General features: G+C 42.7%; 1 protein-coding gene across 2 annotated transcripts in view; it reads left to right on the top strand.

Moving 5' to 3' along the window:
* The window catches only part of LOC137420876 (uncharacterized), a 129,513-nt gene that overhangs the window by 76,159 nt on the left and 32,348 nt on the right, over positions 1-21,006 (top strand). Inside the window, exons 4-7 of one of the 2 annotated variants that reach the window (XM_078772220.1) lie at positions 3,669-3,759; positions 10,927-11,751; positions 16,907-16,987; positions 19,695-19,954. In XM_078772220.1, coding sequence (XP_078628346.1) covers positions 3,669-3,759; positions 10,927-11,751; positions 16,907-16,987; positions 19,695-19,954 — 1,257 coding nt within the window. Of the gene's footprint in view, positions 1-3,665; positions 3,760-10,926; positions 11,752-16,906; positions 16,988-19,694; positions 19,955-21,006 lie in introns of both variants that reach the window. The other variant, XM_078772219.1, reaches the window with a different exon arrangement.

Below are 21,006 nucleotides of genomic sequence, written 5' to 3'. Positions count from 1 at the left end.
TCTCCATCGCTGCTCCCACCCTCTGGAACTCACTACCTCACACCATCAGAGACTCCTCCTCACTCATCACATTCAAAACATCACTCAAGACCTACCTGTTCAACACTGCATTCAACATTTAACCCACAGCATTTAACCCCTGACTATCTCTTCTCCTTCTCCTTCCTTTTGCTTTGATTATTTACCTGTTGATTTTTGTCTTTTTGCACTTGTTTTTTTGTACTCTGTCAAAGCGTCTTTGGGCTTCTTGAAAAGCGCTATATAAAATATATGTATTATTATTTATTATTAACCTCTTCAAGAATCGAGATGCGATGACCCAAAAATGAAAAAGTGGACATAATCAATTGTCTGTGTGTGTTAACACTGGAGAACATTGTTCATGGTGGTTATTTCAAAATTCATCATGAGAATCAAGTGTCATTGCAACATTTTTCTGATTTCTATCCTTTTTTTTTTTTTTTCATTTCTTATGCATTCTACTGTTTTTTATTTAATGCAATTTGTTTCAGACAATAAGCTAAATAACTCACAATAAATTATTGGTAAATTATTTTACACCAACAACGCCCTACTGCATGTAACACTTATCAACATGTCTGCGTCCTACATACACATATGCAATAATTGCAGTTTTAGTAGGACATGTGACCATTAATTGTCATGTAACACCTGAACGGTAAGTTTGATTTGGACATCGTTGGTAGCAAAACGTGCACATGACTCTCGGGAACAAAGGCATGAAAGGAGAATTTGAAATCCCCAGTAGTTGTGGAAAAATCGCAAAAAATGTCGAGGGGAGCTCAACGTCCGCTTCTCCCCCAATTAAGTTAGCGTTAACCCAACCTGACCAACCCCACTTGTCAGTCCATTGCATTTTTCACATTCTGTCACCTTGCTAATCCATGTCTCAATCGTGTATACAAAAAAAAAGACGTAAATGTTACTCCTAAAATGGAACTTTTCAATTGTGGTATTTTCGGCAGAAGACCACACACTCCAAAAAATATCTGTCATATTTCCTTCTCAAGGTTTCGCAATGGAATGTTTTGAATACCATGCAGCGTGACTCAGAGATCATGCTCGAATTGTGAATAATAATAATTACTTATTTTATACACAAACACAATCTGGCAGCTTTCAGCGCCGCCTGATCCATGCGTTGTTTGTTCATGAAATGCGTTGGTGATTCCATTTTTATTGCTTCTATGGGGATTTCAATGACAGCTTGTTTCAACACAATGCAAATCATTAAATATTTATTATGTTGGGGTTTTTATTTCAGTTTTGTCCTGCATTCTGAAACAACACACCTTGAATAGTCTTATTATCAAAAGAAAGCGTTTGTTCTGTCATTACTTGTGATATTTAATTTTTATTATGCCTCCGCCAACGAAGTTTTCAGGTTATCTGTTTTCAGGTTATCCGTCCGTGATAGGTTTTCGTTACTGCAATAACTTGAGAATGGCTAAAGGGATATTAGTCAAACTTGGCACAGGTATGTATAATGAGGTAAAGATGAGCTGATTAGATTTTGGGGGCACGAGGTCAAAGGCCAAAGGTCAGAAGTCATGTTAGGTAAAGAAAATACTGTTACCGAGATAACTTGTGACCCAGTGATGGGATTCTGACCAAATTTGGTACACTGATGTAGAACGAGCAGAGTTACCCAGAAAATAAATAGTCAGTCACGTGTGTGTAGTGGGCTTTTTATAGTCAGAGGAAGCCACGCCCCTAGTCTAAATCTGATGTGCCCATGTTTTTTGTTGTGAAACATTATCCCCCCCCCCCCCCCCCCCCCGGACCCTCTCTTCCCTCTCTAAGTCACTTCCTTAGGCTGCTCATGAAGCACAACTGAACAAACAGACGTTCACAAATAGGGTTATAGATGATGCAAAGATGAACTGATTAGATTTTGGGGTCAAAGGTCAAAGTTCAAATCTGTAATAGGTCTATAACGTGAGAACGGCTGAAGAGATCTAATGCAAACTTGGTATAGATATGTATAATGATGTAAAGATTAACTGATTAGATTTTGGGGGTTCTGAGGTCAAAGGCCAACGGTCAGAGGTTATGTCAGGTAAAAATGTGAGAACTTGTGAACAGCTAAAGGGATTTAAATTAAAACATTGTGCAGGTATGTATAATGATGTAAATATGAACTGATTACATTCTGGGGTCAAAGGTCAGAGGTCATGTCAGGTTAAAATGTGCTAACTTGGGCACCGCTGAATGGATTTAAATCAAACTTGATACAAGTATTATAATGATGTTATAATGTGGGTAGAGGCATTTCAGTCGACGTCGTGACGTCAAAGAGTGCCGTTCTAGTTCTCTTAGAAATGCACTCTTAAATACTATGACATATGATACACTAGTTGTCCTAAAATAGCACAATATTTTTTTATTTTTGTATACAACATCAAGGCTCATGGAAGAGCGAGGTGGCGGAGTGTTTGAAGGCGATCGACTGACACTGGGACAGTGCTGTCACAGGTGGACACACCAAGCAGGGAGATGAATGAACAGGAAAAGAGAGAAAATAAGTAAATAAAACTTGTAAGTAAAAATATTGGATTAGGCAGGATTAAGGGGGATAGAAAAGATTGCCAGATAGGATGGCAAATGACATGAGATGTAGGCGCATCCCCATCTTGAAGCTAGAGAGAAGAGTGGGATTGAAGAATTGCAATGATCAAAGGAAATTAAATACGATCACCGGAGGGAAGAGTGGGATTGAACAAATGCAGGAAGGAAATTCCACAAATGGCAAGTGGAGGTGTGCAGTAAGCCGGGATCTTGGGAGTTTAACTAGGAGAGGGTTATGGGAATTGTTTACTTGTCAGTTTGACTTACCTGTGAAGGTTCATGTTGGGTTCATGTTTCTGATGGCACATGACATTCACATGTTTTGTTTTGTATTCCAAGTCCAGATGGACAGAGAGAGTGTAACAGCCATTCTTGGATTAAACTCCATTGGACTGAGTCTCGTACTCATCGTCATTTATTGTGATGATTTTGCAGCATTAGAGAATCATCCCTCAAGCAGGAACTACCAACTCGTAATTCCCAATTAACACTTCCAAAAGTTGATTGATTGGTTTTTTAATTTTACAACAATTTTCAACTTTGAACTGAGTAATCCCCCTAAACCTGTTTTTCTACCATGATATTGTCATGGACTCGATTGATTACCGCTGGCACAGGGAGGCCCACAAAATGACTGTTTGTGATCGAAACGTTTCACATTCTGCCTGAGGTCGGAGACTTCCGTTTCCGTCGGCTGTCAATCTTGTCCTAAATAATCTTGTGAAGCATCGTTTCCCCAGAGCAACACTTTGTCTCGGAGAATAGTAAACTGTCCTACTCTTTTGTACCGTTGAACGAACACCTTTATATTGTCACGTCAAAAAGTGCAACTGTTCTAGCCCCTTCATGAGCTTCGACTGTGGAAAAAAAAAACTGAACTATTTTTACACAAAACGATCTTGAAAGATGAAGTGATCATTGTCTAACAACTTACAAATGATATAAAGCCGTCATCCTTCCGTGGGCCACCCTGAACAATTCATCTGCAGGTATAATTCGAATTTGCGACGTGGCTAAGGTATTGTGAATCCAGTGTTTATGTTCCACATTTTTGTGATTTAAATTGCTTGTCTCAGCAGCTAGACATGATACATCAAGCAGCCATTTTAACGCGACACCTGGATCCTCAGAGCGAGAGGCACAGTGACAGTGACAGCTGCGCTTACGAAGGTAAATCTTTTCGAAGCACCTGAAGCTCATGTGAATAGTCAATCCTGTGATATGCTTCGTCTGGAACTCACCTCGTGGGTTGTTTGCAATAGCTTTCTCCATGGCTAGCATCACCACTTTGCCTTAGTTTTGGCATTATGATATCTTTGTAGAACTATCCTTAGGTAGAATGTTTCCACTTATCCATTTGAAATTGAAATCATCCATATTTATGGCAACATCTCTCAACCCGGAAGCTCCGTAGAGAGAAGTAGGCCTCAATATAAATTTGATGTTTACATTCCGAGAGGGAAATTCCTATTTTGAAAGGAGTTGACAATTGTTGAATGCCTTGAAATTAGAAGTTGTGAGGGAGAAGGGAGGATGGAGGGAGGAGGAAGAGGAAGGAGATGGAGGGGAGATAAAGGGAAGAGGGAGAGGAAACGGATAAGGATAAGGGGAAGTGCATTGGGTTTGCCTATTATTGTTCCCAACTGAACCGACAGCTCTTGATGTGGGGAACACATGTTCAAATCCCATATACCATAATGTGTGCTTGCCTATTGTCTTGTAATGTTGTATTTCACATTGGAGTACATTGATGTCTACTCAAGTCAATGCCCTGCATATAATTTATGTACAAATTCCTCCGTGAACCTCAGATCACTGAAGACAATTTAAAAAATTAATATCATGGATTTAAAGAAGGGTGATGAGAGGTATTATAAAATGGAGGTGGTGTCTCGGTGAAAAATCCCATAGAAGACCAATAGGACAAATCCCATAGGAAATTGGACCAGTAGGATGTACTGGTTTCAATAAGGAAAGTGAAATACTGGACCAGTAGAAAATACCAAAAACACAAGCATTCTGAGTATTGCGCTGCAATACATGTCCCCTACCGGCAGTCTGTCGTCCAGAAAACTGTTGGGGAAATTACCAAAGTTCAAAGTGCCATAACTTTGTCAAAAATGATCGAAACGTCGTGAAGTTCGAACTTGATCTGTAACTTATCATGAGGAAACCATGTACCAAGTTTGAAATCATTGGCATTAAGAGTTTAGAAAAAAAGTCCGGAAAACTGTTCTTTGCGTGACGGACGGACGGACAGATGGACAAACGGTAGTGCAAACCTATAGTCCCCTCCGGTGTACACAGGTAAGGGACTAATAACAGTAGGTCAATGGGCAGACCAGTTGGAGACGAATATAATATACCAATATATAAATGAACTGGATTGAAAATAACCAATTGACATATGTGGGGAAATTCCAAGCCCGGACTGGGAATTGAACCCAGATGCTCTGGGGAACTGTACCAGTGATCTGCCATCTCAGATATCAATATGGAACTGTGTGTTTTGCATTTGTTTATAACAAAATAGAATTAAAGTATTTTCGTTAGTCTATGGGTATTCAGACCAGTTAACTCTAATTGTTCCTACAGGACCAGATGAACTTAAAAAATATAATAACAACCTTTAGAGGCCATTTTTACCCCGCAAAGCGGGGGTTGGCCTTTTTCGGGAACCGTGGTTGTTGTTGTTTTTCGGCCCCTATTTGAAGCAATGTTTTATGGCCGGATGCCCTTCCTGACGCCAACCCTTTTTGCCGCCTTTAACGACAAACAGGGAATTACCAGTGAACTGGTACTCAATTAGCCGACCTCGGAAGGAATAGACAGGCTGAGTCAACCCCCCTGGCATTAATTCAGCGATCGACCGGGATTCGAACCCAGGATCCTTGGGTTTATCCTAAGCCGGCACCCTAGCCGCTAGCCCAACACCAGGGCTAAGATGAACTTAGAGGTTCCTATTGGTTGCTATGGGTTTCAGACCAGTTGTGTCAAATGATTTCTATCGGTTTAAACCGAAACTGCTTTGATTTCTGCTGGAAACTCTACTGGTTCCTGTATAACCAAAATTTCCAATAGAAATCCATAGAAATGTCCTACTGCTCTCTATTGGTTTCTATGGGATTTTCGAGCTGTTTTAGTGGAAGTGGGAGAGGAGACTTTGGGGTATGAGAAAGATGAAACAAAAGGGCCCACTTGATGCTTTATATTGACGTGTTAATGAGCATAGCAATGTAATCCATTGTAATAGAGAGGTGAGTAAAAGGGACACAGCAGAAAGGTTCACCATGGCCTTGTTTTACTGAATGAGCAGGCTTTCATTATCTTTGCTCTTTCAATATGTTTAACCATTCATTACCCCGTAGTGGAAGGAACAATAAAAGGATGAACAGGATGATTATAACGGCACTGAGTTTAAACTCGAAATGATGATAATCAAGCTGTTTATTAACCATGACCGTTCCATGCATGGATCCAAACTTCGAACGATCCCTTTTCACACACCTAAGTGGACCATTATTGACTTCACACTTTGTCTTTAATAATTTGATCACTTAAGGGATCCTGTCTATCCTGCACCATGCAAAGTCAAGAGGAATATATACCTTGCGCTCGCAAAGCGAAAAGCAGGGTTAGGCATTCGGGTGCGTACGTGTAGCGTACGTGCGTGTCTGCATTATTTAAAATTCATTTTCTCGGTAACCGTTGGTCTGATTGACACGAAATTTTACCATGGGAGCGCCTCCGCCTGTATAATTTTTGTATTCATAATTATGACGTGATAGGTCACATGGTACAGATGCCTTCTTGGAAAAACGTTGCACCTCTATATCTCCCAAACCGCTCAATGGAAAAAGTTGAAACAAGGCTCATTTTCAAGTACTTCCAATGGGAAATAAGATATGATGATGATGATGCCATCGGTGCCTTCATTATGACATCATAATTCGACAAGTACAACGCTTGATCTGATCAGTATGAAAAAAAAATTCCCTCTGCATCTGTTAGTCCGATGGAAACGAAATTTGTACCATCGCAGCGCCTCCTCCTGTATAATATTTTAATGATAATTATGACGTCATAGGTCTTGTGGTAAAAGCGCCATCTTGGAAAAATTTCGTGCCTCTATATCTCTGAAACCGCTCAATGAAAAATATTTAAACATGGCTCATTGTCATGTACTCCCCATCGGGAATAAGACGTGTTAGTGATGATGTCATCGGTGCCTTCGTTATGACATCATAATTTGGCAAGTATAATGCTTCATTCGACCAGTATGATTTTTTTTCTCTGCAACTATAGGTCTGATGTATACAAAATTGTCACCATAGAAGCGCCTCCTCCTGTAGAATATTTTATGATAATTATGATGTAGTAGGTCACGTGGTACAGGCGCCATCTTGGAAAAACTGGAAAACGTTGCACCTCTATATCTCCAAAACCGCTCCATGGGAAAAATATAAACGTGGCTCATTGTCAAGTACTCCGCATGGGGAATAGGTGTTAACGTTAACGATGATAATTTGACAGAGACAATGCTTAGTCTGATCAGTTTGAAATTTATTGAGCATGATCTATGCAACAATTATATTAAAGAATAAAATCTATGATGTAATCGCTCACGTGGTCTGGCAGCCATATTGGATCAAAGAAAAAAAAAACGTTCAAAAACTGAAGAGTTGGCTCGCATCAAGTTGACTGCGTTGGGTAAGTATTCTATGAATACCCTCTAGTTTGTGGAGAGTAAAGACAGGCTTTGGACTCGGTAAGATGATACGTCTGTTGTGGGGTCGTTATAAATCCTGATGATCAGGAAGCCCTTGTTATCCAATTCATTTTTCCTGAATATAAAACACTGTCCTGGGCCATTTCTTTTGAAACTAAAGCGGCACTCAGTAGAGCGCATACCTCCGCCAGGCTGAACAGTTTATGTTTTGTATCCCACTGATAGGCCGGATCTGGATTCGGACCTGAGCCAAAATCTAATCGGCTTGTTCTCATCACCTAACCAACTCATTCATCAAGTTTAGTCATAACTCGTCCACAACGTTTTTAAATATCATGTTATATATCGCTTTTCGCCCGATCTCTCAATGGTGAAGAATTGCTTGAAATTAAATAATTCTCGTATCCGAATCCACATTCAGATCTTTACCAAAATCGAATAGATTCGTCCTTGTTACACACTCAATATATCCACCAAGTTTCGTCCAAATCCGTCCATATGTTTTTGAGATATCCTGCTATATATCGTTTTTGGCCCGATCTCCCATTGGTGAAAAATCACTTTAAAATCTTACTAGCTGGATCCGAATCGGGATCCGAATCGGAACCAAAATGGAATCATTTCATCCTTGTCACATATGCTACCTCTCTGCCAAATCTCTTCCGGATCTGTCCATAACTTTGAGATATCTTGTTCACAGACAAACAGACAGACAGGTGAAATCATAACCTCCATCCACCTTCGGTGGTGGAGGTAATAAAGATTTGGTTTTTCCCACATACCTAAACAAACTATAACTGATTAATTTCATTTTAAATAACAACTTAATTTTCATACTTTTGCCAAATTAGTGCAAGCTCCGGTTATTTGGCCAAAGCTCACCGAGGAGCTCGTCCGTATCTCACAATAATTTCCGATGGTATTAGGTGACAATGATTACATTACAACACTCGTAATAAAATTAAATACCGGTGCAATATTTGGCATTTGAAAGTGGGATTATATAAACACTAGGGCATGCCCGTACTATATATATATCTAAAATTATATCCCCCCCCTCTATTTACATGAAATGGTTTGGTCCAAAGCGAACAGCTTGCGAGTACGGTGACAATCCCCCCCCCCCTCTATTTACATGAAATGGTTTGGTCCAAAGCGAACGGCTTGCGAGTACGGTGACAATCCCCCCCCCCCCCTCTATTTACATGAAATGGTTTGGTCCAAAGCAAACGGCTTGCGGAGTTTGGTAAAGAAATCGCCATAGCGTGCACAAACGCGCAGGAAAGCGAAAGAATCGCAAATTAGTTTTAATTAGTTTTAAAACATAGTTTAACGCCAACATAGTTTGCCAACGTGAAATAAATGAATACGCTCTCAAATGTGCCGTCCGAGGCAGAGTCTGTTCGCCACGTTCGGCACACGTGATAGCTCGCTGCTCTCTGATTGGTTGAATCGTTTTTTGGACATAGCTCGCTAACTACTTGTCCGATTAATATGAAACCTTGAAAAGGCACATCCTCGGGTCCCCAGCAATATACCTGGCAAGTTTCAAGTATATCGGACCCGTGGTTGTCGAGAAACAGCGGTCACAGACAGACACACAGAGATTACTGGCATTATAGATAGACTAGGGCATTGCCCGTACGTGGGTGCCCGTTCCTTGCCAAAAAAAAAAAAAAACGCTACCCGTACGCTCTACCCCGCCCGTACGCCCGTAAACAAAAAAAACAACGCTCTTCGCTTCCGCCCTTCGCTCTGACTGAATTGGGAGAAATAATGCGCATAAGAAATCGAATTACGTACCGTAATGGCGGTCAGCTCGTAACGCGCTCAGCTCCGCTCGTCTCACATCGGCCACGCCTACGCAACAAAGCGTTCTGTGATTGGCTGCCGGAAGTGAAGTCTTCACTGTCCGGAAGTTCGCAAATCGCAGTTACGATGAATCGTTTTAATTTAATCGCAGTTTGAATTCGTTTTAAAACATAGTTTAACGGCAACATAGTTTTCCAACGTGAAATAAATGAATACGCTGTCAAATGTGCCGTCCGAGGCAGAGTCTGATCGCCACGTTCGGCACACGTGATAGCTCGCTGCTCTCTGATTGGTTGAAGCGTTTTTTGGACATAGCTCGGTAAGTACTTCTCCGATTAATTTAAAACCTTGAAAAGGCACATCCTCGGGTCCCCAGCAATATACCTGGCAAGTTTCAAGTATATCGGACCCGTGGTTGTCGAGAAACAGCGGTCACAGACACACAGACACACAGACACACAGACACACAGACACACAGAGATTGCTGGAATTATAGATAGATGAGCTTTCGTGTTCAAATGTGAACAGTAAACAGGCCAACTCAGGTATTGTTTTTATTACCTCCCTCATCAAAGGTGGATGGAGGTTTAGTTTTCAATCCAGTCTGTCTATCTGTTTGGTTGTATGTGAGCAAGTTATCTCAAAAGGTTATGGATGGATTTGCAAGAATCCTGTGGGCAGGTTGGGTGTCTGCCAAGGATGAATCGATTTGATTTTAGTGAAGATTCAGTTCTGGCTACTAGTATTATTAATGTTGGGTGTGCGGGTGTCTTCTGATACCTCAGGGTGATGGATGCCCCTGCCTTGCATAATCCCAGGTCACCTGTGGGCAAGGTGTAGTACCTGTCAGCCCCCCTCACCAGGGTAACGGTCCGCAGCCGTGCGGTTTAAATGGCAGATGGCTCTGCACATCTGGTGGACGAGAGTCCAGTCGACTCCAACAGCACTGGCGGAAGAGGGTGAATTCCCCAACGGCCAGCAGAGAGACGGAGAGAAGTGGCGACCCCCTTCTATACCACACACTTACTCGTGTGTACCAACCATAGAAAGGCAATATGATGGCAAACACGCCATCATTGCCCGAGGTAGAAGGTTTGTGGAGGGACTCGACATCATCATTATTAATGTGATTTTTTTTACGATTGAGTGATAGGGTCAAAACGATAGATATACAGCACGATATCTCAGAGGTTATGGATGGATTCAGAGGTTGGATATGTAACAAGGACCGAATTGATTCGATTTTGGTGAAGATCCGGATCCCGATTCGAGATTTTCTTTTTTAATTTTTCAAACTGATTCTTCATAAATTGAGAGATGGGACCAAAAACGAAAAATGTCATGAACTTTCAAAACGTTGTTGACGGGTTATGATAAAAACCAGGTGGATAAGTTGGTTATGTGACGGGAACAAAAACGTTCAATTTTGGTCAAGCTCCGGAGGCAGATCTGGCCTATCAGTGGGATACAAAATGTGTAACTGTTCAGCCTAGCGGAGGTTTGTGCTCTACCGAGTGCAGTTGTTGTTATTAATTGGAAACATATAATTATACCTTGACGTATAATTCGTCCTTTTTTTTGACGTCTAATTCGATAATTATCCCTTGACATATAATTCAATACCATTCGTCCTTTTTTATTTTCCTCCTTCCCCATCACAGGAACAACAACAAAATAATTAGAAATCAATAGTCATCGGTTCTGTTAATTGCTACTTTTTGATTGGTTCAAACTTCATAATGTGCTTTGATGTTATTGCAACCAAGCAATTTTTTCTGACCATAAATGCATTGCAGGTCACTCTACTGAAGGAGGTACTTTATCTGATGCAAGTTCGGCAGAACACGCCAGGGATCAAGGTGGCTCCGTCCAGGCTGCTGGCGCAGCGTCCCCCAACATGGGAGATCATGACAGCAGAGAGGCAGATGCACGGGGTGAGGGCCACAATGCAGCTAATGACCTGCCAGTGAGACAGCAGGTTAGCCATTTGCACGCTCTTAGTGTGGAAAATCCTGTCCCAGTAAGACCATCACGGGTTCCACAGGCAGTTGTGACACATTCTGTTCCTCACGAGACATTTGCACAAGCCTTGGAGAAAGGCCACTGTGCTTTGAGGCCTGAAGTTCCAGCACAACAGGCCCCGTTAACAGTCTTGGGTTCAATGGGGCGCAGGACTTATGGCGGTCGTCGTGTGTCAGAGGCTGCGACGGTCCGATGGACTTGGGAACGATGCCGTGAGGGAAGCAACGCAAGGACGGGTCGTAACAGGCCACGTGTGGATGATGCGGTCCGTAGTATGGAAGCGCATGATGGTACATTGGCCATCGTAGGATTGCATGAACAAAGACGAGGAAGTGGTCGCCGGCTGTCAGGGGTACAGTGCGGAGTGGATCAAGAAGCCACCACAGTCGACAGTGCCGTAGACCCAACCACTGGTACGGACTTCGTTAGAAGCGTCTCCAGAGGCAGGGCCTCTCAGGGCCTTGGCTCCAACGTGGAGGGTTTACGTCGCTCACACGGACGCAAAGAACGGAACCACTCAAGCAGACGAAGCCAAACAACGGCGCGGGCTAGGATGGCTCTTGGCGGTACCGTCACACAAGAAAGTCACAGAGAGACAGGTAAGCTCCAGATATTCCACCGGGGCATCTAAGGGTTAATGAACTCTCTGAACACATTGTCTGCTCGTGCTGTCTGTTTATCCCCTATCTACCTATTAACCTCGCTATCTGTCTGTCCTTCCACCTGTTTTCTTCTGCAATATGCTTGGTACATCAAACCTTTAATCTCTTCACAGTGCAGCTTTTTAATGGAGCCTCCAACTTTGTATTGAAAAGTCTGCACAGATTAATTAGTGTAAGAATTTCCATAAAAGGCACACTGTAGCAAAACAAAGTGGGCATTTTTAATACTTAAAAAAAACATTGTTTATGTCAATACAACATCTGAATAAGGTTTGTAGATCGCTTCAATGATCACCATAATAAGGCCGAGCCACATTTCAATAAATCCTCGGCCCTCTCGGGAGGTTGTATTTGACAAGGCGTTGTTATTTGCATGGTTTGTAAGCAAATTGATCATAAAATACATTTAAACTTTCAATTACGCAGACGAGATATTTCTACAAGAGAAGTTGGAAGAGACGGGCATCTTGAGAGACCTTGGGTACATCATTGTTAATGAATCATTCCTTTTCTGCTCCTTTGAGCACAGTCTCTTGGGCTGCTGAGATCACTCACGATTTCACAGCTTTCATCACTCGGAGAAGCGCGTACTGTTTCCTGCGGGGAATCGTGGCACAGACTCTGTCTTGCTTCTTCTTTTTAATGCAACAATTGCGGATAAATTTGATTCCAAATGAATCGCTTTGGACCGGTGCCCCCGTTAATGCCAAGCTGTGTATATGATTCACATGTGTGTATGTTATATGATTAATGCAGTGGCACTATAACATTCATCACGGTCACGGATACGTTACCTGCATATCGCATTCAACAGTGTTGGGGTACAGATAATGAGAATGATTATGTTCATCTTTGAATGTCACTGAAACACCAAAATGGGGCCTATCGAATGGTTTAAAAGGCGAGTACACGCGGATTTTATGGTTCAGTAAGATAGTCTCACTTGTGATTAATTTAATTGAAAGATATAAAAGTTCCAACTCCAACTACAGTATGTGGATATTTAAGGAGATGGATAATTGTACACCGCTCCTTTACTATTCCATCCCCAGGTGCTGCATGACGCCATCGCCGGGCACCGAAGGGGGCCCGGCGATGACGCACACTCAAAGGGAGTACTCAGTTTTCACTCCGGTTTCTTTCTTGTTGTACACCGCTCCTTTCCTATGCCATCTCCAATCCCGGCAATGACGTGCGCTGAAAGGGAGTACTCAGTTTTCACTCTGGTTGTTGTACACCGCTCCTTTCCTATGCCATCTCCAGGTGCTGCATAACGTCATTGCCAGGCACCGAAGGGGGCTCGGCAATGACGCACGCTGAAAGGGAGTACTCAGTTTTCACTCTGGTTGTTTGTCTGCTTTCTTGTTTGTTTTCTTGTTTTCTTGTTTTCTTGGTTGTCCGGGCGACTCGACTCTGATTCTGCAACTGGACCTGACGGCATCAGCACACGGGTCCTAAAATCCTGTTCTTCCGCTCTTTCACTCCCTCTCTCTGATCTCTTCACCCTCTCTTTTGCTCAGGGTCATCTGCCATCTGCTTGGAAATCAGCCAACATCACCGCTTTACACAAAAAGGTGCAAAAACAGATCCTAGCAACTACAGACCAATCAGCCTTCTCCCAATTATCAGCAAAGTCATGGAATCCATCATTGCTTCAGATATGAAATCTTTCCTCTTCTCCAATGGCTTGATCTCTGATCATCAATTTGGTTTCAGACCAGGTCACTCTACTCTGGACATGCTGCTTCTGCTGTCTCAACAATGGATGGAGGTCCTCAATGCCAAACAGGAAATTAGAGCTGTCTCCCTTGACATATCACGTGCCTTCGATACGGTCTGGCACCCCGCTCTGCTCACCAAACTCTCCTCCTTTGGTATCCATGGAAATCTCCACGCATGCCTGGCGGACTTCCTCTCTAGTCGCAGTCAACGTGTGGCCCTGAATGGGTTTCTCTCATCTCCTCTTCCTGTTCAGGCTGGAGTTCCCCAAGGCAGTGTTCTGGGCCCTGTGCTTTTTCTGGTCTTCATCAATGATCTCTCTGACTCTCTTGAAAATCGTCTCTATCTCTTTGCTGATGACTCCACTCTCTGCCGCTCCATTCCTCATCCCTCAGATCGGCAGGCTGCAGCCTCCTCACTCTCTGCAGACCTGGACAAAATCACAGACTGGGCAAACAAGTGGAACATGTCTTTCAATCCTGACAAATCTCACACTCTTACGATGTCTCTCCGAAAAGACCGACTGGACAACCCTCCCATCCACTTTCTGAATAATCCTCTCCAAGAAGTTCTGTCACTCAAGCTTTTGGGTCTCACTATCTGCCATGATCTTTCCTGGGAAAACCACATTTCCAAGCTGGCCTCCAAAGCCAGTCGCCGACTGGGCATCCTCCGTTGTGCGAAGTCCTTCCTTGGCACATCCGAGCTCCTCACCACATACAAGGCTTTCATCCGCAGCTCAATGGAGTACTGCTCTCCCCTCTGGGCTGGTGCTCCTGCCTCACACCTAGCTCCTCTTCTCGCTGTTGAAACTAAAGCGTTCAGAATCATTGGAATCTTCCGCGATGAAGCTATCTCCGAGGGCCTTTCACTTATTCACCGCAGGCAGGTTGGTGGTCTCTCCGTCTTCTACCGACTCCTCTCCGGCCTTGCTCCCCCAGCTCTCTCTGGGTTCTGTCCCCCAAATATTCCTGCAGGTCGCACAAGATCTGCCTGCAACCCTCTTATGGTTAAACTGCCAAAATCAAGGCTCTCTGCTCACCTTCACTCCTTCATTCCTCTTTTCTCCCACCTCTGGAACAAACTCCCTCGCTCTCTTCAATCCCACTCCTCCCTCCAGGTCTTTAAAAAAGCTGTTCACCACCATCTCTTATCTTCCCCCATCCAAAACCTTGATCTTGTCTACCCCCGCTAATTTCACCCCAAATCCACTTTTTTGAAATACCAACTTCTTTCCTGGAAGTCCTTGGTGTCCTTGTGTTTTATACTTCTCCTACTCCCCTCCCCCTTCCCATGCCTCCTCCCCCCAAGCTCTCTCCCTCCCACACATCTCCCGATGTCCCTGCTCTCAAATGTTGTGTTTGTGTGCTTCCACTTCTCTCCCCATCTTGTGTACCGCTCCCTCTTTTTATATATTTTGTTTGTCTGTTTGATTTTTTTTTTGTGATAAATGTTAGCTCTTTCACGAGCCTCGATTCTGTATCCAAAAAAAAAAAAAAAATCTCAGCCATCCTTTGAGCTAGGAAGCTGAAATTTGAGCACAATCGTCAGCAAGTGCTTTGGCAAAAATTGTCTCTATTGTTTTAATCAATTAATTCTTTAATTACGTAATTATTATCGATTAATTAAGTACTTATTTATTTCCTTTCTCATATGGGCAATATCTTGCGCACCTTTTGAGCTAGAAAGCTGATATTTGGACACGACTGTGGCTATAAAGGGTATTTTTTATTTATTGATTCATCAATTAATCCATTAATTATTTATTGATTCATCAATTAATCAATTAATTTTTTTTTTTTGATTAATGACTAAATTAATTTTGAAAAAGTTTCAGCTTCGGATGAAACACTGGTGGTTGATGTTATGCTATTAGGCAATTGACTAAGAAATTATTTTTTGATTATTATTTATTGATTTTAATTACGCAATTAATCAATCAATTACCCTTGGTCCCTGCTATTCGTGGGCGATACGTTCCTGGATAATCCGCGAATTGCGAAACCGCTAATAGCCGGGCATTGTTTCAATGGAAAAAGGGGGGATAGGTTCCCAAGTCGTGGAAATCCACGAATAGAGAGGAACAAACCGCGAATGGCAAGGCAAAATCTGCGAATGGTGAGGCAAAACCCGCGAATGTTGACAAACATCCATGAATTTGCAGACTGCAGCCGCAAATAGGAAAAACAAAACTGCAAATTCTCGGAACACGGCTGCAAATAGGAAAAGAAAACGCGAAAAGGGAAAAAAACCCGTGAATTCGCAGAACACGACCACGAATAGGAAACAATACCCTGCGATTTCGCGGAACATGGCTGTGAATAGAAATAAAAACCGTGAATTTGCAGGACACTTATCCGCAAATAGAGAAACAGGTCACATTTTATCACCTGCAAATAGCGGAACAATGAATAGCAGAACCGTGAATAGCGGAACCGTGAATAGCGGAACCGCGAATAGCGGGGTCTGACATTATTGTACACCTCTCCCTCTCAATACCGTCCCTATGTGCTGCATGGCGGAATCGCCGGGGCGCCTAAGGCCCCGGCAATGCCGCACACTGGAGGATGTTATTTATTTATTTATTTGGCATGGGGACGGGTACTTTGAATATATCTGTACTTGTTTTTGTTTCTGATTCTCTTGTTTATGATTCTCCACCACCATCTCTTATCTTCCTCCATCCAAAACCTTGATCTTTTCTACCCCTGTTAATTTACCCCAGATCCACCTTTTTGAAATACCGACTTCTTTCTTGGGAGTCCTAGCAGTGAACATTTGTTTTATAACTCTCCCACCCCCCTCCCCCCACTTTCCCTGCCCCCTTCCCCCAAGCCCACTCCCTCCCACAGATCTCACAATGTCCTTCCCTCTCTCTCCCCATCTTGTCTTCCGCTCCCTTTATTATACGTTTTATGTGTCCGTTTATGTTTTTTTGTGATTAATGTTTGCTCTTACATGAGCCTCGATCTTGTATACAAAAAAAAAAAATTGCCAACGTTTTCCTCTTCCTTTTATGGAGTACTTGGTATTTATAAATTATAGATAAATAAAATAGCAGGAGTGCTGATTGTATTTATTAAAGTATGGTGTGTATGTTTGCCAATCACAAGTTTATCATGTCAGACGTTTAAAAATCACAAGCAGAAGTTTTTTTTAATGATGTCACAATCATCCGTGAAAGGACATACCTGTTCTTTGTGGAAACTGCTTAATCATAGAAGACACCTGCTCTTTATAAAATTATTTAATATGTGCTTTTTGGGTTTTATCGACTGCTTATTATTTATGTTCATCATGGTAGGAAACATGTTGTGCTGAGTTTCAAACTTTGTGTCATCATGATTCTGGCCTGTATGTGATTTCTTAACAGAGCAAGGAGAAAGTAGAGCTGAGCTCATGGGTGACTCTTCTGGGAACAACGTACAGGCGACGGAGTTGGGTGAATTTAAAGGTACGAACCACGAGCTGGGTTTTTAATAGATTATGAAACTCCTGAAATCGAAAGGTATATATATATATTGGGAGAGAGATATATATATATATATCTATCTCTCTCTCCACAACCATTTAATTGCGTGTAGTATTTGTTCATGCCATTCACTAAATGATGATGACTCCATATCTACCTGAATTTCTGTTCTCAATTATCAACTCATAACCATCCATCCTAACTCTCTGTTCTTCATCTGAGGAGATGTAAACTTGCCACCAAGCCATCTGGCTAGGTGTTAACTCTGAAACAGGCAGCCATGTCATCTCTGTGGGTCTGATCTAATCTGCAAAGTTCCCAATCAAATTTCTGCAATTGGTACATGACTCCCTCGTTGACTTGATAATGACTAACTTTCCATCCAACCTCTCATATCCCTCATCTGTCTCTATTAGTTCCTCTGACCATGTTCTGGCAAAAGTCCATATCTCTGGTTATTGTGAGGGAGCAACTTCAACGATGCACAATATGACTGTTTGTACAAGCAACTGATGGGGACGACAATGTTCCTTCTCTCAGAAGGATTGTGTTGCCATTTCCACAGCACCTGATATTGATTCTGCCTGGGAATACCTTCACAAAAGTCTACCTTCATGTACCGGTTGATCTCAACCTGAATGTGGCATCTGTTTGGCGCCGGTACATTGAAATCTATGCAAGGTGGTTGCAGTCGAGCAGCTTGATTTCTCAACATGGAAGGTTAACCCAACAGAGTTCATTTTATAATGCTCGTAACAAGTGTGTGTCCATGCCTAGACAGACCAGAAAGCGTAGTCTTGCGAATCTTCAGGCCTAACCCTTCAACCAGTCTTCTTCCATAAAGTCGTTATGCCGCTTGTCGATCCGTCTGTGGTGTATGCTTCTCTATCCCAACCCCCCTCCCCAATCTCCCCCTTTCCCTTACCTCAAACTGCACCACTGCAGACTCTGCTTAAGTTAAAGCAGAATTTCTCAACTTAGTGTTTGCCTCCAATCCCCAAGACCCTAACCAATCTCACTCTGTGCCCATCTTACCCACTGTCTACTGATCTGTGTGTCTTCCTCCACTGAGATTGTAGAGGAAGTTCTGTCCAGCTTCTACCCTGCTTCGGCAATGAGCCGACATTAAATCAGTCCTCGTGTTCTCAAATCATGTTGTTCTGCTCTTGTTGGTCCTCTGTCTGCGCTCATCAGCCTGTCCTTCACCTATAGCTACAAAACATCTACCTGAAAGTCAGTCAACATAACTCTCATCCACAAGATGGCTACAAAAACGGATCCTATCAACTTCAAATAGTGCTTCAAATTATAAGTAATCGTGGTATCATGTTCTTCTGCTCATGGTGTCATTTATCCTGATGCCATCTTTTTTTTCTTTTTTTCAAACAGCCTGATCTCTGACCATCATTTGGGATTCTGTCATAACTGCACTCAACACTGAACATTCTGCTGTTTCTCTCTCAGTAATGATTGGAGGTTCCAAATCTCAAACAAGAGATCAGGAACTGTCTCCGGCATTCATTCGACAGAGTTTAGCATCCTGCTCTGCTTGCCAAGCTGGTGGCCTGTGGCATTCAATAAGGCCTCTTTTATATATGACCTTCCATCTTCCTCCGCTTATGCAGTCAATGCATTGTTATCAATGAAACCCTCTCCTCTCCTAACACATTGGAAACTGGAGTGCCCCCAAGGCAGTGGCTTAGGCCTCGTCTCCTCGTCTACATAAATATCCTCTCTGCTGCTTTGGAAAACCTACCCCCATTTTTGTTTCTGCCCCAATATCCCTTCCTTGCACAACTCTCTAAATGCAGGTTACTGTTTCCTCACCTCCTTTCTCTTTTCCTGTCCATTCATTCCCTCGCCTATTGTGTCAACTGTGACCTCAACGCTCCATTGTCAGTCGCTGCTGTTTTCTCCTCCGTCACCTCGCTCTTCCATGGCAGTAAAGATTTTGTATACAAAAAAGAAATAACTCATGACAGTTCTTGCTGCGGAAATAGGTTTGAAGTTGATTGCACGAGCATCGCTAATAAACGACAATACAAACTCCATTATAAGAGTGAACCCCCAATTTGGAAATGACTCCATGTCACAGCTTGACATCACCATATCCTCTTCCCCCTCCTGTTCGTTTTTCATACAAACATTCAATTATATCCCTACAAATGCATTGTTTCTCTCTACAGTTAAAAAAAACAATGCCTTTCCCCTTTGTTTCAGCTTGCTAATCTGATATGCTGTCATTAGATAAAGCCCCAGGGGGACTATTGAGGCCTAGCTCTGTATCAAGGAGGATCGGAACAAGGCAAGCTGGTCAACCCAACCTGTCCAGGGAAATGTAGGCCATGCTTGCACACGCTAAGTTGTCTGCTCTTGTGAAAGATACTTTACATCTTTCATGACCACACCTCAGAAAGAACAGCTGGATTAATGTCCGCTTTGCAGGATGGTGTGATCCACCATGTAGCTCCCGCTACTGGCATCGCACCATAATGGCATCCCCTGCTGCAGTTTTTACTTGTGTAACAAGTTTGGCAGTTTATTTGCCAATTCTTTAGGTGAAATAATTCGCCAATGATTAGATGCAATAACTTTAAACACAAACCTTTGAGCAACAAGCAATATTATTTCCCCCCCCCCGTCATCACACAATGTAAGGAAATTTACCACTGATGTCCCCGTCTGGCAGGCGATGGTGTTAGGAGCTCGACAGGCGATGCCAACCCTACGGTTGAGAAGGCCCCCGGCATGGCGATGGAGCCCACCAAGGGGCAGCCACACTCTCTCGCAGACCTGAAGGCATATGGCGATGCTAAGGCGATCGTAGTAAAGTTGCTGGAAACGTCGGGCGGCGAGCTACCCCCTGTGGTACGAAGAGCACCGAGCGAGGGAAAGGCGGCCATCGGCGCGGCAGCGAGAGAAAGGGAGAACCGGCATCGGCCTGACGAGGTGATCATTATAATTGTCACCTTAACAAGTGCTCAGATGGGAGCACTATAATATCGGCGAATTCAACAACCGCTTGGATCTACAATCACATTTTGAAGGTCCCTTTTGATTTCAACAAATGAAGGCAATACATTTCTACCTTCACAGTAATGATAGGATTAAGTATGCAAGCGATATCAGTGTTATTTTAGTCAAAGTGTGTCAAAGTAAGTCAAAAGCATCAAGAGGTTGTTTGGCCCTTCACAGCTGTCACATCCACATTTCATTACCTCCGCCACCAAAGGTGTACAGAGATTATGTTTTCACCCCTGTCTGTTTGTTTGTATGTATGTATGTGTGTTTGTCTGTCTGTCTGTGAACAGGATATCTCAAAAAAGTTCTGGACTAAAAAAGTTTTAAGTTATTTTAATTCATTCTTCACCATTGAGTGATAGCAAAAAACGATATATAGCAGGATGTCTCAAGAAGTTGTGGACAGATTCGGACGAAACTTGGTAGACAGGTTAGGTGTGTGACGAGGGCAAATCGATTCGATTTCGGTGAAGATCTGAATACGGATCTGCGTACGAGAATTTTTTAATTCTTTTAAGTGATTCTGCACCATGGAGTGATAGGGCCAAAAACGATATATAGCATGATATTTCAAAAATTTGTGGACGGATTTTGACAAAACTTGATGGATGAGTTGGGTAAGTGACAAGAACAAGCCAATTCGATTTTGGTTGAGGTCCCAATCCAGATTCGGCCTACCATTTGGACATAAAAACGTAAACTGTTCAACCTGGCGGAGATTTGCGCTCTACCGAGTGGCGGTCTAGTTTATAATGCACTAGCAGGAGTACTCGTCGTTGCCCGGTGATGTTCTAATCCTTTTGGCAATTTGATGAAATCGATGTTTTTTTTGGTATTTTTTTGTGTGTGCCTAAAATGCTCCCCTGCACCCACTAAGGAAAACGTACATTTCATATTATATCACACACACATAGACACTAATTGGGGATCATTTCATATTACCTTTCACGTAGCTACAAAAGCTCAGGCACAATAAAGCG

The sequence above is a fragment of the Myxine glutinosa genome, chromosome 2 (assembly GCF_964187855.1).
Source record: "Myxine glutinosa chromosome 2, kmMyxGlut1.1, whole genome shotgun sequence".
Taxonomy (NCBI): Eukaryota; Metazoa; Chordata; class Myxini; order Myxiniformes; family Myxinidae; genus Myxine; species Myxine glutinosa.
Note: the sequence above shows the minus strand (reverse complement) of the source record. Positions and strands in the feature narration are given on the sequence as shown.